Source organism: Corella eumyota, chromosome 7, assembly GCF_963082875.1.
Source record: "Corella eumyota chromosome 7, kaCorEumy4.1, whole genome shotgun sequence".
Lineage (NCBI taxonomy): Eukaryota > Metazoa > Chordata > Ascidiacea > Phlebobranchia > Corellidae > Corella > Corella eumyota.
In genome coordinates this window covers 9,423,439-9,439,134 of record NC_137496.1, presented here as the reverse complement: position 1 = coordinate 9,439,134, position 15,696 = coordinate 9,423,439, and the positions used below count along the sequence as shown (strand labels likewise).

At 32.7% G+C, this 15,696-nt stretch overlaps 1 protein-coding gene and 1 long non-coding RNA gene across 2 annotated transcripts; both read right to left on the bottom strand.

Annotated features, from left to right (window-relative positions):
- Positions 1 to 1,460: 1,460 nt before the first annotated feature.
- On the bottom strand, positions 1,461 to 11,877 carry LOC145760308 (uncharacterized). The gene is made up of 16 exons (XM_082574175.1): positions 11,872 to 11,877; positions 11,686 to 11,747; positions 10,436 to 10,735; positions 9,441 to 9,641; positions 8,788 to 8,901; positions 8,286 to 8,348; positions 7,263 to 7,409; positions 6,604 to 6,856; positions 6,111 to 6,242; positions 5,628 to 5,780; positions 4,902 to 5,052; positions 4,373 to 4,512; positions 3,857 to 4,040; positions 2,958 to 3,138; positions 2,664 to 2,878; positions 1,461 to 2,001 (listed from the first exon to the last, which is right to left on the bottom strand). Exons 1-16 carry the CDS (start codon positions 11,875 to 11,877, stop codon positions 1,712 to 1,714), a joined length of 2,592 nt encoding a protein of 863 aa, XP_082430301.1. The 3' UTR covers positions 1,461 to 1,711.
- A 1,098-nt stretch (positions 11,878 to 12,975) lies between these two features.
- LOC145759815 (uncharacterized) lies at positions 12,976 to 15,143 on the bottom strand. The gene is made up of 3 exons (XR_014286539.1): positions 15,007 to 15,143; positions 14,655 to 14,774; positions 12,976 to 13,352 (listed from the first exon to the last, which is right to left on the bottom strand). It is a non-coding gene; the product is annotated as an uncharacterized LOC145759815 (long non-coding RNA).
- Between the last annotated feature and the right edge of the window lie 553 nt (positions 15,144 to 15,696).

Below are 15,696 nucleotides of genomic sequence, written 5' to 3'. Positions count from 1 at the left end.
ATAAATACGATATACAATTAATATTACAACAATGCAACTGGAAAAAATGACAAAATCAATTTAATGATTTAAAACATGCTGGCATGGTCACCAAACCCAAGTTAATGGTTAGGTTGTAAAGTCGACCTTTCTACATCGAAAATAAAGAAATATTTTAATTGCACATAAACTAAACCATCTGACATGGAAAAGTGTGTTTTGGATTTTTTAAATAATGAAATTTATAATCCAAACATTAATAAGAAGATTTTTTTAATTCTTTCTAAAATACTTGACTTCTTACACTACCACCCATAACTAAGCTATAAAATAACCCACAGGTACAGTACAACAGTGCTTTGCCTTTTTACTAATTGCCTGACCGCACCTTGCCTTGATGATGCAAATTATTACGCATTAAGTTAAAGGTATATTATTGTTGCTGTAGCCAGTCGTTCGTTTTGTTTTTGTTTTGATTTTGCAAAAAAAACAGTTCCGGTACTTTGGGCTCCTTCGGTTGCGGTCGGTCCCATTTTATTGGAACCGGAAAAAAATATTTTTTGTTTTTCCAGGTCTTATTAATGGCAACTGTCGTAAAATTTTAGTAGAAAAAAAGCCTGGCGTTCACGTATAGCTAAAATGCAAAATGTTTAGTTAAGCTGATTAAAATTTAAATATTTTCGATTTTAAAAACTTAAATAGTCTCAAAAAATAAAATTACTTTATAAGCATAAATTCTAAAATTAAAAAAAAACAATATAATTTGATTAAAAGGATTATTTATAATTTCCCTTTGGCAACTATAAATTTTAACACCCTAATAACTAAGCTTCTGAGCCTAAAGGGAGTTTATGCCAATTATAGCACCTTACTTAAGAACCCTACAGCATGAGAGCAGTGGTGATCGAACCCAGAACCTCATGTTTTGAGGCAAAGATTCGATCCCCGCTTTCCTTATGCTAAAGCACCTTTGAGTAAAGCGGGATCGTATGTAGGGTTTTTTTATTATGAACGCTATCTAAAAAATTTTGCAGTTAGCAAAAAATTAAGAATTTTATATTCTTGTATTACCTAACCCATAAGCACCAAAGCACCAGTATTGAAACAAAGTGTTTTAATCACTACACCCTTTATCTTATAATTAAGTGCCCCCCTACTTATCTACGGGGTAATGAAATAATTAGTTGCTACCGGTTGTTTTGTCTGATTATATTTATTATTTTAGTTTAATAATAGCAAAGCTTAAACAATTTTTCTTCCATATTTTTAAATTCATTTTTTAAGTGTGGTTTTTAAGACATTATTTAATTCTAAAAATCTTTTAAAACACACAGAATATTAAGTACCAAAATATTTAACACAAAATTCAATAAAAATTGCTAAAATATATAAAAAGACCATAATCATATTACTTTTACAAATATTTCTGCACCCAAGTACAAATTTGTATAATATATGTCCAATTTATAGGCCTACAAAATATATAAAAATGTTGTTTGTGGTGTGCAGGTTTTTCATCGCAGTCACATATAAGTTGAGAGTTGTGACCATATTACAACAGTTTAAATTTCGACTGTAGGGTGGGATCTCCTAGTATTTATAAACACATATACAACATTAGAAATAAATTAAACAAAAATATCTCATTAATATTATTACTGAAGAAAAAATGACAACAATATAAATATATATACAAACATCACACCACATCCAACACTTTGCATTTACACTTTCAAAGTTTGGTTTCATTTGTGTTGTTCCTTGGATTTGACCTTTCTTGATTGTTATTTTGTTTATTCGTTCTAGCAAAAATCAATTTGATTCTGGCCCAAGCTTTGTCTAGCACATTTGAGTACAAAAGTGGGTTAAGTGAGCTGTTAATTGGATAGAGAATAATAGCAGAAAACGCATAAGCAGAATCAGAAATGTAAACTCCTGAGATTTTTAAGAAAGCCATAATACAAATAGGAACCCAACAACAAAAATCTGTGAACACCAATCTCATAATCTTCTTTTGCATGACTAAAAATAAATATAAATTTCGTTAGTGAATACTATTTAAATATTGTGTAATAAATGCACAGTATTATTTTTTGTATATATCTTTATTCTTGATGTGAAAAGTCAACTTTAACTGGCTGCGTGGTGTAGTGGTAAGAACACTTGCTATACCAAACATGAGGTCGTGGGTTCAATCCCCACTAATCTCACGCTGTAGCGCCCTTGAGTAAGGCGCTATAAACGGTATGAACTCCTGCTGAGCCAGCACTCAATCAGCAGTATAATTATCGCTCAATTATAACCTAAAATATCCCAAGCTGCCACAGGCAACTCGAGACTGGGTCAGAGTAACTGATGTTACCCTATGTTTAAGTCGCACATTTGACTTTCCCACATTGAGAATAAAGATATATACAAAAAAAAACTTTACAACCTAAACATAGATTAACAAACGTTACTCCAACTCAGTCTCGAGTTGCCTTTGGCAGTTAAAATATTATTGATTGTAATTGAGCGATAATTAAGCTGCTGATTAAGTGCTAGCTCAGCAGGAGCTCATAACGTTTATAGCGCCTTACTCAAGGGCGCTACAGCATAAGATCAGTGGGGATTGAACCCATCACCTTATGCATGGAGTAGCAAGTGTTCTTACCACTACACAACGCTGCCGGTATATTACTTACTTCTTTTTTTTAATTCCCTTTGAGCAATAGCATTATCATTTGTAAGTTGTAGGTTCCTGCTTCTTTGTGAATGTTTGTAAATTACAACATAAGCAACAAAAATGTAAAAAAAGGTTGCAAAGTTGAAAGTCATAACAGCAATGGAAAACTGCCAAGAAAGATCTTGTTTAGTTACAAAAATCTTCGGCATACACACACTTTGAGAGCTATAATATCTAAAAAAAAAAATTAATAATAATTTTAAATGTTTTTTTTTTCCAGAATTATTACATGTTTTTTTTTTGTAAAACCTACCCAAAATACTTTGATATTTGTAAGGATAAATCTGGAAACCTCTTCATTTGAATGTCTTGTAATTCTGACCATGTTTTTGCAAACTTAATTTGATCAATAATCAAAGGCGATAAGTTTAAATATTCTTCAGTTACATTTGCAGGGTAAATTTTAGTTCGAAGAATAAGAAAGTTTTGATAATCTAAATCAATTACATTAATGTTACAAAAAGTTGATATTTTAACTAAAAAATGAACTTTAAACTAAGTTAGGGTTCACACTGTCAGCTTGGTGTAGTGGTCAGTACAATTTCTTGGGTTTAATTCCCAGTGATCTCATGCTGTAGCGTTCTTAAGAAAGGTGCCATTAACGAAATAAAATCCTGCCGAGCCAGCACTTAATCAGCAGCTTAATAATAAGGTAATCTATAATATTCTAATGTGCCACAAAGAATTTAAGACAGGGTCGGGGTAAATGATGTTACTTTATTTTTTATTTATTTTTTTTGTATAAAAATTTATCCTCGATGTGGGAAAGTCGAATGTGCAACTTAAACATAAAGTAACATAAGTTACTCCGACCCAGTCTCGAGTTGCCTGTGGCAGTTTGGGATATTATAGATTATAATTGGCCGATAGTTATACTGCTGATTAAGTGCTGGCTCAGCAGGAGTTTATACCGTTTATAGCGCCTTACTCAAGGACGCTACAGCATGAGATCAGTGGGCATTGAACCCATCACCTCATGTGTGGTGTAGCAAGTGTTCTAATCACAACACCACGCTACCGGTTAAAGGTTAGGTCGCACATTCGACCTTTCCATATCGAAGATGAAGATGTATACAAAAAAACATTAGGAATAAATTTGAAAAATTTTATATTTAAAAATAAATAAAAAAACAAAAATGTTTTAAACTTGACCTTTAAAGCCAACTTCAGTTGAGTTAAAGAAAGGACTTTTAGTACGGAAATTAACTTCTGGAGTAAACATGGTTTGAAAGGCATTTGCAAGTGGTATAAATGCAAGCACAGCAGAAAAACACCAAGTCAACAAAACTGCAACAACTACATGTCTTGTTTTAGGAAAATGCAGAGATGCAAAAGGCTAAAAAAATGTTTTTTTTAGTCTGATAATTTCAATTTATTGCCTGCATGGTGTTGTAGTGGTCAGAACACTTGCTACAGTACATGAAGTCTGGGGTTCGATCCCCACTGTCCTCATGCTGTAGACGACAGTATGAACTCCTGCTAAGCCGACACTTAATCAGCAGCTTAATTATCAAGCAATTATTATCTATAATATTAAACTGCCAAAGTCGACTCGAGACTGGGTCTGGGTAACTGAGGCTACACTAGGTTTAGGTAGGTCGAAAGTCGACCTTTCCACATCTAGGATAGAGATATATAAAAAGAACTTCCCCTTTTGTTACGATTTACCTTTAAAATACAAAAAAGACGATAGGATGTCAATAAAGCCATTGTAACTACTGAAGTCTCGCTTGACAACACAATAAGAGTACCCAAGACAGTACACAAGGTGCTAGATCTCCATATTCGACTATATGCACAATATCGATCTAAAGAATTATAAAACTTGCTTTAAAATAAGTAAAGTTGTAAAAAAATTCTGTTTAACTAAGTAATATATGATTTTTTGTTTATTTTCTTGTATATATCTTTATCCTCGATGTGGGAAAGTCGAATGCGCAACTTAAACATAGAGTAACATAAATTACTCCGACCCAGTCTCGAGTTGCCTGTGGCAGTTTGGGATATTATAGACTATAATTGTCCAATAATTATACTGCTGATTAAGTGCTGGCTCAGCAGGAGTTTATACCGTTTATAGCGCCTTACTCAAGGGCGTTACAGCATGATATCAGTGGGGATTAAACCCACGACCTCATGTGTGGTGTAGCAAGTATTCTTACCACTACACCACGCTGCCGGTTATTCACCTACATACCTTGATAATACACCCCAACAATGGCGAGACATACTAAATATAATCCCATAAGAAAATCAGCAACTGCCAAGTTTATAACAAATATTTCGTTTGCAGATATAGATTTAGATGCTTCATTTCTTATACTCTTTATGATTCCGCCAATTACAGCCTAAATTTTTTTTATATGTATTTATTCTTAATGTGGAAAGGTTTACTTTGTGACCTAAACATAGAGTAACATCAGTCCCCCAGACCCAGTCTTGAGGTGCCTTTGGCAGTTTGGGATAATATAAATTATAATTGCCTTGCCTGCTGATTAAGTATTTGGTTACCAGAAGTTCATACTCTTTATAAAGCCCTACTCAAGACCATAAGAGCAACTGGGATTGAACCCAGGGCCTGATGTAGTAAAGGCAAGTGTTCTAACCAATGCATTAAGCTGCCGGTTGCACAATGCCGCATTAACATTATAACATATGGCCGGGGTTTGGTGACCATGCCATAACATACTTAAAATCTTTTTGTAAACATTAATACTTTTGGCATGTTTTAAATCATTAAATTGATTTTTAAATCATTAAAGTTATTTTTTCCCGTCGCATTGTTGTAATATTAATTGTTTATCGTATTTATTATTTACTTTTATCAATGCGCGAAAAACCAAAAAAAAAATAAAAAAAATGTGGCATTAGGAATAAAAAAATCAGTAAAAATTAAAAAGTATTCTTGTTCAAAAGGTTTTACCAAATTTCCACAGATAGCAAAAATTCCCATAAACCAAATTCCAAAATATCTTAAAATATTATTTCCGATAAGATTTTGTGTTGATGAAATGATATCTTGTTTTGAAGGGCATTCATCTGTTCCATCTTTACAGTCAAAAACACCGTTCCCTACCTGTTTAATTACAACTTATTATTTAATCAACATAACTAGAAAAAGTGGGTTTTGAAGACAGATTGGAAGACTGACGTAAACTACCGGCAGCATGGTGTAGTGGTCAGAACGGGGACCAGAAGCTTCGGCCGTGAAAAGCTTCGGCCAGAAGGTTCAGCCTGCAAAAAACGCTGGGCGGTCGGTGACGAAATTGCCGCGTAAAATGTCAGTTTAAGACCATATTTTACTCCACGCTGCCGGTTAAGAAGTTGACCTTCCCACATCGAGAATTAAGATATATATATAATCAAAAAAAAGATTTACTCAATAAATTTAAGTTATTAAACTAACTTTTTGTCTTGGTACAAACAATGGAATTTTATTTTCACAATAAAATCTGCCATTATTGGTGCAACTTATTTCATCAGATTGATTAACACAGTTTATTATTCCATCGCAAACTTTTTGTTGACTAATAGACACCTACAAAAAAAATGTCTTATACCATGAGGTCTCAGAATTTCGACATATTTGATCATATAAAATCACTGGCAGCGTGGTGTAGTGGTCAGAGCATTTACACCACTACATTTTTTAAGGTCTTAGGTTCAATCCCCAATGCTTTCATGCTGTAGCGCCCTTCTACTAAGGCAGAATAAACCTGATGAACTCCAACTGAGCTAGCACTTAATCAGCAGCAAAATTATCAGCCAATTATATTTTATAATATTCCAAACTGCCATACCAACTTGAGACTGGGTGAGAGCAACGGTAGTTAATCTATGTTAAGGTCGTGAAGTCGACCTTTCCACATCAAATATAATTTATACAAAAAAAGGCTTACCCTTCCATTATTTGTCTGACAAAAAAAACGTTTTCTCTCATGGCACAATTTTAAATTTTCATCATCTGATGGATGATAGTAACCAAAATCTTTTAAACCCAAGTAATTCGCAAATTTATTTCCAAACTCTATTTTTCCATTGCAACATTTTGCTAAACGGTATTTCTGAAGGACCACGCAACAATTAGTTTGATTGTATGCAATTGAAGATATATTACAATACTTAATATTATCAGGATGGAAACCAAAGTCACTAAAAAAATGTTTTTTATATTTTTATTCTCGATGTGGAAAAGTCGAATGCGCGACTTAAACATAGAGTATCATTAGTAACTCCGACCCAGTCTTAAGTTGCCTGTGGCAGTTTGGGATAATATAGATTATAATTGCCTGATTATTATGCTGCTAATTAAATGCTGGCTCAGCAGGAGTTCATACCGTTTATAGCGCCTTACTCAAGGGCGCTACAGCATAAGATCTCTGGGAATTAAACCCACAACCTCATGTGTGATGTAGCAAGTGTTCTTACCACTACACCACGCTGCCGATGCACTACACCACACAAGATAAAATCAGATTTTAAAAATATAACATTATTTTTGTACATTATTTATAGGATAAAAAATAAAAGTGTAGTTTTATAACGACCATAATTTTACCCGAACGAATCATCTATAGAGCACTGATTTAAATGTTGTATATTTCTATAACATTGGGGACTGCATTCGTCATCATAGGGAGCGCAATTTGGAAAACCATCGCAGAATGTACCAATTTCAACGACACATTTAGAGTTACTTTCACACCTACAACCAAATTGTTTTATTTTACTTTTTTTTGTATATATATTTATCCTCGATGTGGAAAAGTCGATTGCGCGACTTAAACATAGAGTAACATAAGTTACTCCGACCCAGTCTCAAGTTGCCTGTGGTAGTTTGGGATATTATAGAGACTATAAATGCCCGGTAATTATGCTGCTGATTAAGTGCTGGCTTGGCAGGGGTTTATACTGTTTATAGCGCCTTACTCAAGGGCGCTACAGCATGAGATCAGTGAGGATTGGACCCACGACCTCATGTGTGGTGTAACAAGTGTTCTTACCGTTACACCACGCTGCCGGTTGAAATTGTTTTATTTTACCTTTTTAATGAATAATTCTTGTTTTTATCTTAAGTTTGACTTTACTAATTTTTTTAAAATATATCTTTATCCTTAATGTGGAAAGATCGACTTCACAACCTAAACATAGAGTAACATTAGTTACCCCAAACTAGTCATGAATTGCCTTTGGCAGTTTTGGATATTATAGATTATAATTGTCTGATAATTTAATGCTGGCTTAGCATGAGAACATTGGGGATAGAACCCAGGACCTTATGTAATGTAGTAGTGTTCTAACTAATACACCACCTGCTGTTTTTTTTACCTTTTAATAAAAAATCCGTGGTAAAAACACTTGCCAAACCACCATGAGGTCGTTGGTTCAATCCCCACTGCTTAAGTAAGGCGTTATAAATGGTTTAAACTCCTGCTGAGCCAGCACTTAATCAGCAGCATAGTTACCCAAACTTTCCACATCGAGAATAAATGTATATACAACAAAAAAAGAAGAAAAGATAGTTTAAGTCTCAAAATTCACAAATTTATTAAATTTGCTAAACACTTAATAAAAACTCCACCTGCACTTTTGTCCTTGTTTTGAAGCTTCAGTACACAATATCGGAGAATGGCAAAACTGAAGACTAAACATAGCATAAAAAGTAATCAAATTAAAAAAAAACTAAAAGTTTTGAAACAAATAGATATTATAATGTTTTGTATCTTACATGTGGTTTATACAATCATGTTTTTTGTTTTTATATAAATTTGTCCTTGATGTGGGAAGGCTGACTTCACAGCTTAGACATAAAGTAACATTAGTTACCCCGTCCAAGTCTTAAGTTGCCTTATACAAGGGCACTACACTATAAAAGCAGCGGGGATCGAGCCCATATATAAACTCCTCCTGAGCCAACACTTAATTAGTAGCTTAATTATCGGGCAATAATATCCCAAACTGGCAAAACTTAACTCGAGACTGAGTCAGGGTAACGATGTTACTGTATGTTTAGGTCGTGAAGTCGACCTTTCCACATCAGGGATAAAGATATATTAAAAAAATACTGTAAAAAAATAAATTACTTTTCATCCATTTGATTTTCACAATCCACATACCCATTACAAACACTTGTTTTGTTCACACAAGTTGTATTATCACATACGATTTCCCCAGCTTTACAGATGTTGTTTTTTATACTGTAAAAAATAACAAAAATATTAAAATACTTTCAGTCAGGTTTTAAATGCAACATGATGTTCTGGGTTCACAAATGTTAAAAATTTTGAATTTCTTTTCGTAAAATTGGTTATGCGATATTGCCAGAATATATCCAGCACCATGGGGTTGTGGTAGGAACACTTGCTACACCATTTATTAGGTCGTGGGTTCAATCCCCACTGATCTCATGCTGTAGCGCTTTTGAGTAAGGCGCTATAAACGGTATGAACTCCTGCTGAGACAGCACTTAATCAGCAGCATAATTACTGGGCAATTATAATCTATATAATATCCCAAACTGCCACAGGCAACTCGAGACTGAGTCGGAGTAACTGATGCTACTCTATGTTTAAGTCGCGCATTTGACTTTCCTACATCAAAAATAATAATATATACAAAAAGAAATATATATATTTATAACAATTGAACATTAATATGGGTATTAAAGTTTTATATAGTTTAAAATTTTTTAAACAGAATTCTAAACCTTTTACATAAAATTTTAACTACATAATACCTGGTAGATGTTGATGTAAACGATGTGATATGTTTGCATAATTCTGTGAACATTTTCGGTTGATTTTGGCAAAGACATTCATCCGATAAATCTGGACAATCGATTTTTCCATCACAAACACTTTTCTTTTTGATTAAAGTGGAATCAAAGCATTTCCAACAAGCAGTTTCGTTTAACACCAAACTTTTTATTTGAACAAAGCTAAAAGATACCTACATTAAACGAAAAATATACCGGCAGCGTGGTGTAGTGGTAAGAACACTTGCTACACCACACATAAAATTGTGGGTTCAATCCCAACTGATCTTATGCTGTAGCACCCTTGAGTAAGGCACAATAAACGGTATGAACTCCTGCTGAGCCAGCACTTAATCAGCAGTATAATTATCAAGCAATTGTAATCTACAATATTCGAAACTGCCACAGGCAACTCGAGACTAGGTCGGAGTAACTGATGTTACTCTTTGTGAAAGTCGCACATTCGACTTTCCAACATCGAGGATAAAAATATATACAAAAAAAAGCAAATAATTTTTTCACAATAAATTGCACAATTTACAATTTGGTAAGAAGCCCTTTCTACAACCATTGCAACACAAATTTAAAAAATTATGATTTTTTAAACCATGATATTGAAAATATTATTTTTACTTCTTTTTTATATAAAATTATCCTCGATGTGGAAAGGTTAACTTCGCGACCTAAACATAGAGTAACAATTGTTACTTCGAACCCAGTCTTGAGTAGTCTTTGGCAATTTGGGATATTATAGATTATAATCGCCCGATATTCATGCTGCTGATTAAGTGCTGGCTTAGCAGGAGATCGTACCGTTTCTAGCGCCTTACTTAAGGGCCCAACAGCAAAAGATCAGTGGGGATCAAACCCAGGACCTCATGTAGTGTAGAAAGTAGTCTGATCACTACACCATGCTGCCAAATAATTGTTACTATTACTGACATGCTAAAAACATAAGTAATAAAAATTATATTTACCTAGTGTTTACATTTTCTTCTTTGTTAAAACACAAATCTTCTCCGTTTTGACAGTCGGCAATAAAATCATACAACAGAATTTGGGGTAAGAAGTATGGGTAATTACTTGAGCATTGAAACCCTCGATCATAGGAACTTATACAACATGTTCGATCAAAGCCTTTGTATATTTGGTTTCGCAAACAAATTGTTTTGTTTGGGCCTCTCTTACAGAAAAATGCATCAGATCGATATGGACATTCAAAAAATAATTCTGGGTGAAGATTTGAATATTCATCAAGGGTTTCATAATCAGAAAACCTGTATTAAAATTAAAAGGGTGTAATACAAATTACCGTTCTAGATTATTGTGCATATTTTGGTACTGAAGTAACGTCTGTTTTTTGCTTTTTTTATTCATGAATTTGATTTTGAAATTTTTCCTTTATTAATTTTTTTTGTATATATCTTTATCCTCGATATAAGAAGGTCGAATGCGCAACCTAAACATAGAGCAACATTAGTTACTCCGACCTAGTCTCGAGTTGCCTGTGACAGTTTGGGATATTATAAATATTAGTTGCCAGTAATTATGCTGCTGATTAAGTGCTGGCTCAGCAGGAGTTTGTACCGTTTATAGCGCTTCACTCAAGAGCGCTACAGATTGAGATTAGTGGGAATTTAACTCACAACCCCAAGGTGGTTTAGCAAGTGTTCTTACCCCCACACCACGCTGCTGTGTGCTACACCACGCTGCCAAAATTTCATTAATGCGTGAAAAATTTAAATATAAAAAAGTTTTTTTTTTGTATATATGTTTATCCTCGACGTGGGAAGTCGAATGCGCAACCTAAACACATAGCAACGTAACATTTGTTAATCTGACCCAATCTCGAATTGCCTTTAGCAGTTTGGGATATTATATAGAATATAATTTCCCGATAATTATGCTGCTGATTAAGTGCTGGCTCAGCAGTAGTTTATACCGTTTATAGCGTCTTACTCAAGGGCGCTACAGAATAGAAGCAGTGGGAATTTAACCCACAACCCGGTGGTGGTGTAGAAAGTGTTCTTACAACTACATCACGCTGCCGTGTGCTACACCGCGCTGCCCAAATTTCGTTAATGCGTAAAAAGTTAAATATAAAAGCGGATTAAAAATAAAAAATTTTGAATATTAACTTTTTATAAAATTGAAACTCAACCATTAAATTCATACTTCGAAAAGTCAAATTTACTATAATCAAAGTCAAAATAACCATAGTAATCACTTCCATAAACTTTCCATCCAAGTGTCAAAAGAGCAATAACCAAGTAGTAGTTCATTTTTAAACTTTAACATAACAAAAAATTCAAATTTAATTTTAAACCTTATAGTTTAGGTACAATTTTTGTTTTCAAAATAAGCAAGCAACTCTAAAGCAACTTTTTCTAACTCCCTAGACACTTGCACATACTGTCATTATATCTATGTTATGGTTTATTTATGTAATAAATTATACGATTACTGCACTACCTGTATATTAACATATTAAATAAATCATTTGTCAAAAATGACTTGAATTGAATATAGACTATATATGTAACATAGGCTTATTTATTTAAATTAAATGTTGCTTGTGATATATTGTCAACATCCTGTTTAAGTAAAGTGCATTGACAAAAATTAAATATTACACTAACAAATAACATTTTAAAACAATTTTTAATTATTTTTATTTAAATGTATTTAACAATTTCTTTAAAAACGATTTTTATTAATTTAAAGTAAAGGTACAGCAAATCGTCACACGAATCCATAATTGTTTAAACTAAAAACAGTCTAAATTAAGTTTAAAATAAACTAAATTAATAATATGAAAATTTAAAATCCTTTTATGTAATGGCTTTTAAAGAACGTTATTAACACTACCCAACCGTAGTCGGCTTATCATAACAACTTTTTTTTACATAGCCGGCAGCGTAATGTAGTGGTTAGAACACTTTTTACACTACATGAGGTCGTGGGTTCGATCCCCAGTGATTCCATGCTGTAGCGCCATTTACACCTGCTGAGCTAGCACCTGATCAGCAGCTTAATTATCAGGCAATTTTATTCTATAATATAGCAAACTGCCACAGGCAACTCGAAACTGGGTCGGACGAACTGATGTTGGCAGCGTGGTGTAGTGGTAAGAACACTTGCTACACCACACATGAGGTCGTGGGTTCAATCCCCACTGATTTCATGCTGTAGCGCCCTTTAGTAAGGCGCTATAAACGGTATAAACTCCTGCTGAGCCAGCACTTAAGCACCAGTATAATTATCAGGCAATTATAATTCATAATATCCTAAACTGCCAAAGGCAACTCGAGACTGGGTCGGAGTAACTGATGTTACTCTATGTTGAAGTCGCACATTCGACCTTCCCACATCGAGGATAAAGATACATACAAAAAATTATATATATATATAACTTTTGACTAAATCGTTATAAAAGGGGCTCTACGACAGTCAATATGTAAAAGTAAAAATGTACCTACAATTTTTACAAATTTATTTTTATTGTAATAATGAATAAAGAATTTATAAACTTCAATTAAAAATTATTAAATTAAAAAACACATAAATTATGTTTTGTGATTTAAAACAAATTAACAAATTCTAACTACAGAATTTTATTAAAACAAGATAAAAATAACGAAAAAAATTACACTTAAAAATCATATATAGATAAAAAAAACACTTAACATTTTTAAAATGTTATTCTGATGCTATTTTCTGCAAAGGGGCGATAAAGATTTTTCTGTATGTGAATTTACAGAATTTTTTGAAGATATTAAGTTGTCGCAAGTTGTATTTTCTATTGAGATAGAATTATTGTCAACTTGGTCGTTGGTCATTTCTTGGGGACCAAATTTTTCTTTTTTTGCTTCAAGAAAGGCAATTAGACGTAATCTAAAAATAACAAACAGAAACATGTAAATATTTTAAACTGATGTTTAAACCATAAACATTAAACCAAATAAATATTTACCCAAAAAATTGTATGCTTAAATATGCTAGTTTACTGACAATAAGTCATTTTTTTGTATATATATTTATCCTCGATGTGGAAAAGTCGAATGCGCGATTTAACATCAGATTTAACAGCAGTTTGGGATATTATAGATTATAATTGCCCGATAATTATGCTGCAGATTAAGTGCTGGCTCAGCAGGAGTTCATACCGTTTAAAGCGCCTTGCCTTACTCAAGGGCGCTACAGCATGAAATCAGTGGGGATCGAAACCACGACCTCATGTGGTGTAGCAAGTGATCTTACCACTACACCACGCTGCCGGTATTATTTTTATAATAACCCCATATAGCCTGAACTTTTAGTGGAAAATACCTTTTAATTGATCATATACCTTTTAAATGACTGCCATTAATACGCGAAAAACCGAAATAAAATTAAAAAAATGAAATAACCGGAAAAAAAGTAAACCAAAAATTCGAAAAAAAATCTTTTTCGAAATTTTGTTTTTCGAAAATATGTCTATTCTGTAAAATGTTTTCGGTAATTTTGAAAGGTTGGAATATATACATAAACATACATATATATATGCCATTATATTGGCCGTTTCTGGCTGGTAAATTCTCAAAATTAACAGCATAGCCATAATTTGTAAAATTTTTTTAAATACAGCCTTTTTTTTAAATATACCTAATTAAAAATACTTTAAAAGTAAAAAATGTCTTATATAATATGGCTAAATATTGCCTTTTATGTTAAGTTTGTTTTCTGCAAATAAATTTTTAAAAAAAGTACAACAAACGGATCAGAGAGGACAAAATAATGTCATTTTCCTATGGTGCCAACATATGATCTTATGACGATGACGTCGGGCGTCACGTGACTCGCGAAAGTTGGGACTTTCCCTATTTACAATATTTACCTTCAAATCCTGATATCTCAAAAACTACGTGACCAATTTTCAAAATAATGGTATCCTCAAGCAAGTTGGAAAAATTACAACATAATTAAAAAAAGAAACTCTACGACCGAACCATCTCTTTAACAAAATTTTAAAAAGATCAAAATTTACAGTTTGCTTTATGTTAATACATATAAGTTTAAAACTAAGTTGTATTAGCATGAGGTTACTTCAAGTTTAATAAAAAGTATATAAAACAAGAAACTTTGATTTAGTAAAACCATTTATTCTGTTGCTTTTTGTATGTTTACAATGCATAATAGAAAATTTTATAAGCTTACTGAAGCCTTAGGTCCAGATGATTCTTCACTAAATTCTTCTTTTTGCATTAAAGTATCAGTTATCTCAGTTTCATCCAACTTTGCAACCTCAGAAGTAACTGGAACATCTTTGTTTGAATCCTAAATTATAATTAAACTTGGTTTAAAATCTTATTTTCTTGTAAGTTTGTAATTACAAATAAATTATAATAGCTATCATAACTTAGTTTAAATTATTTAATTAGGTTATTTTAAATTTCACAAAATAACAAAACTCTTTATTGCAAGAATAAAATAAAACTATGTTTTCAAAGAATGTAGTTGTTAAATGTTACTCACATTCATAGTTAAACAAGCTGGGTTTTTGCCCTACCTTTCTTGTTATTTAATTATTGCTTCAATCAGTTAGAAATGTTGTTTTTTGCCCAAAAAATGGTTTAGTTGTACATTAACATCCTTTTTTAAACCATAATTAAATATCTAGTATATATCTTATAAAAAATCACTCCTGTACAAAACAAATGTCTGGTTAAAATTTTAGTAACTAAACATTATCTCAAGTATTTAATAAAAGGGAAAAATTTCTTAGGTCGAATCTTCTTACGACTATTGAACACAAAATTTCATTAATTTTATGCTAAAAGGTGGAAATATTTGGAGCCCTATGAGCGTTGTCCGCCCTAGAAACCAGTCTGGAAAGTAGGGCAGTTTTCGACGAGATCTTGTGCGTGCAAGTTTAAAAAAATGCGTGACCGCGCGTGCACGAGTACCAAAATTTCCGGTCTATGCATGCACACGTGATTTATGTTAGCATGCTTTAGGCGTCAGTACTGCACATGCACATTTTTTTTAAGAAACCAGGCATGAAAAACGTTAAATCTTGACGTGCATTTTTTTAATGAAAAAAAAATTGTGCATGCACAGTGCCCTACTTTTCAGACTGGCCTAGAAATAAGTGGAAATTTTTTACTTGAAATTTTGTCTAGAATATAGTCTATGACTATTAAATGCAAAACATTCTATTATCGACTATACATTGGAATTTTTCCACTTACATTTATGT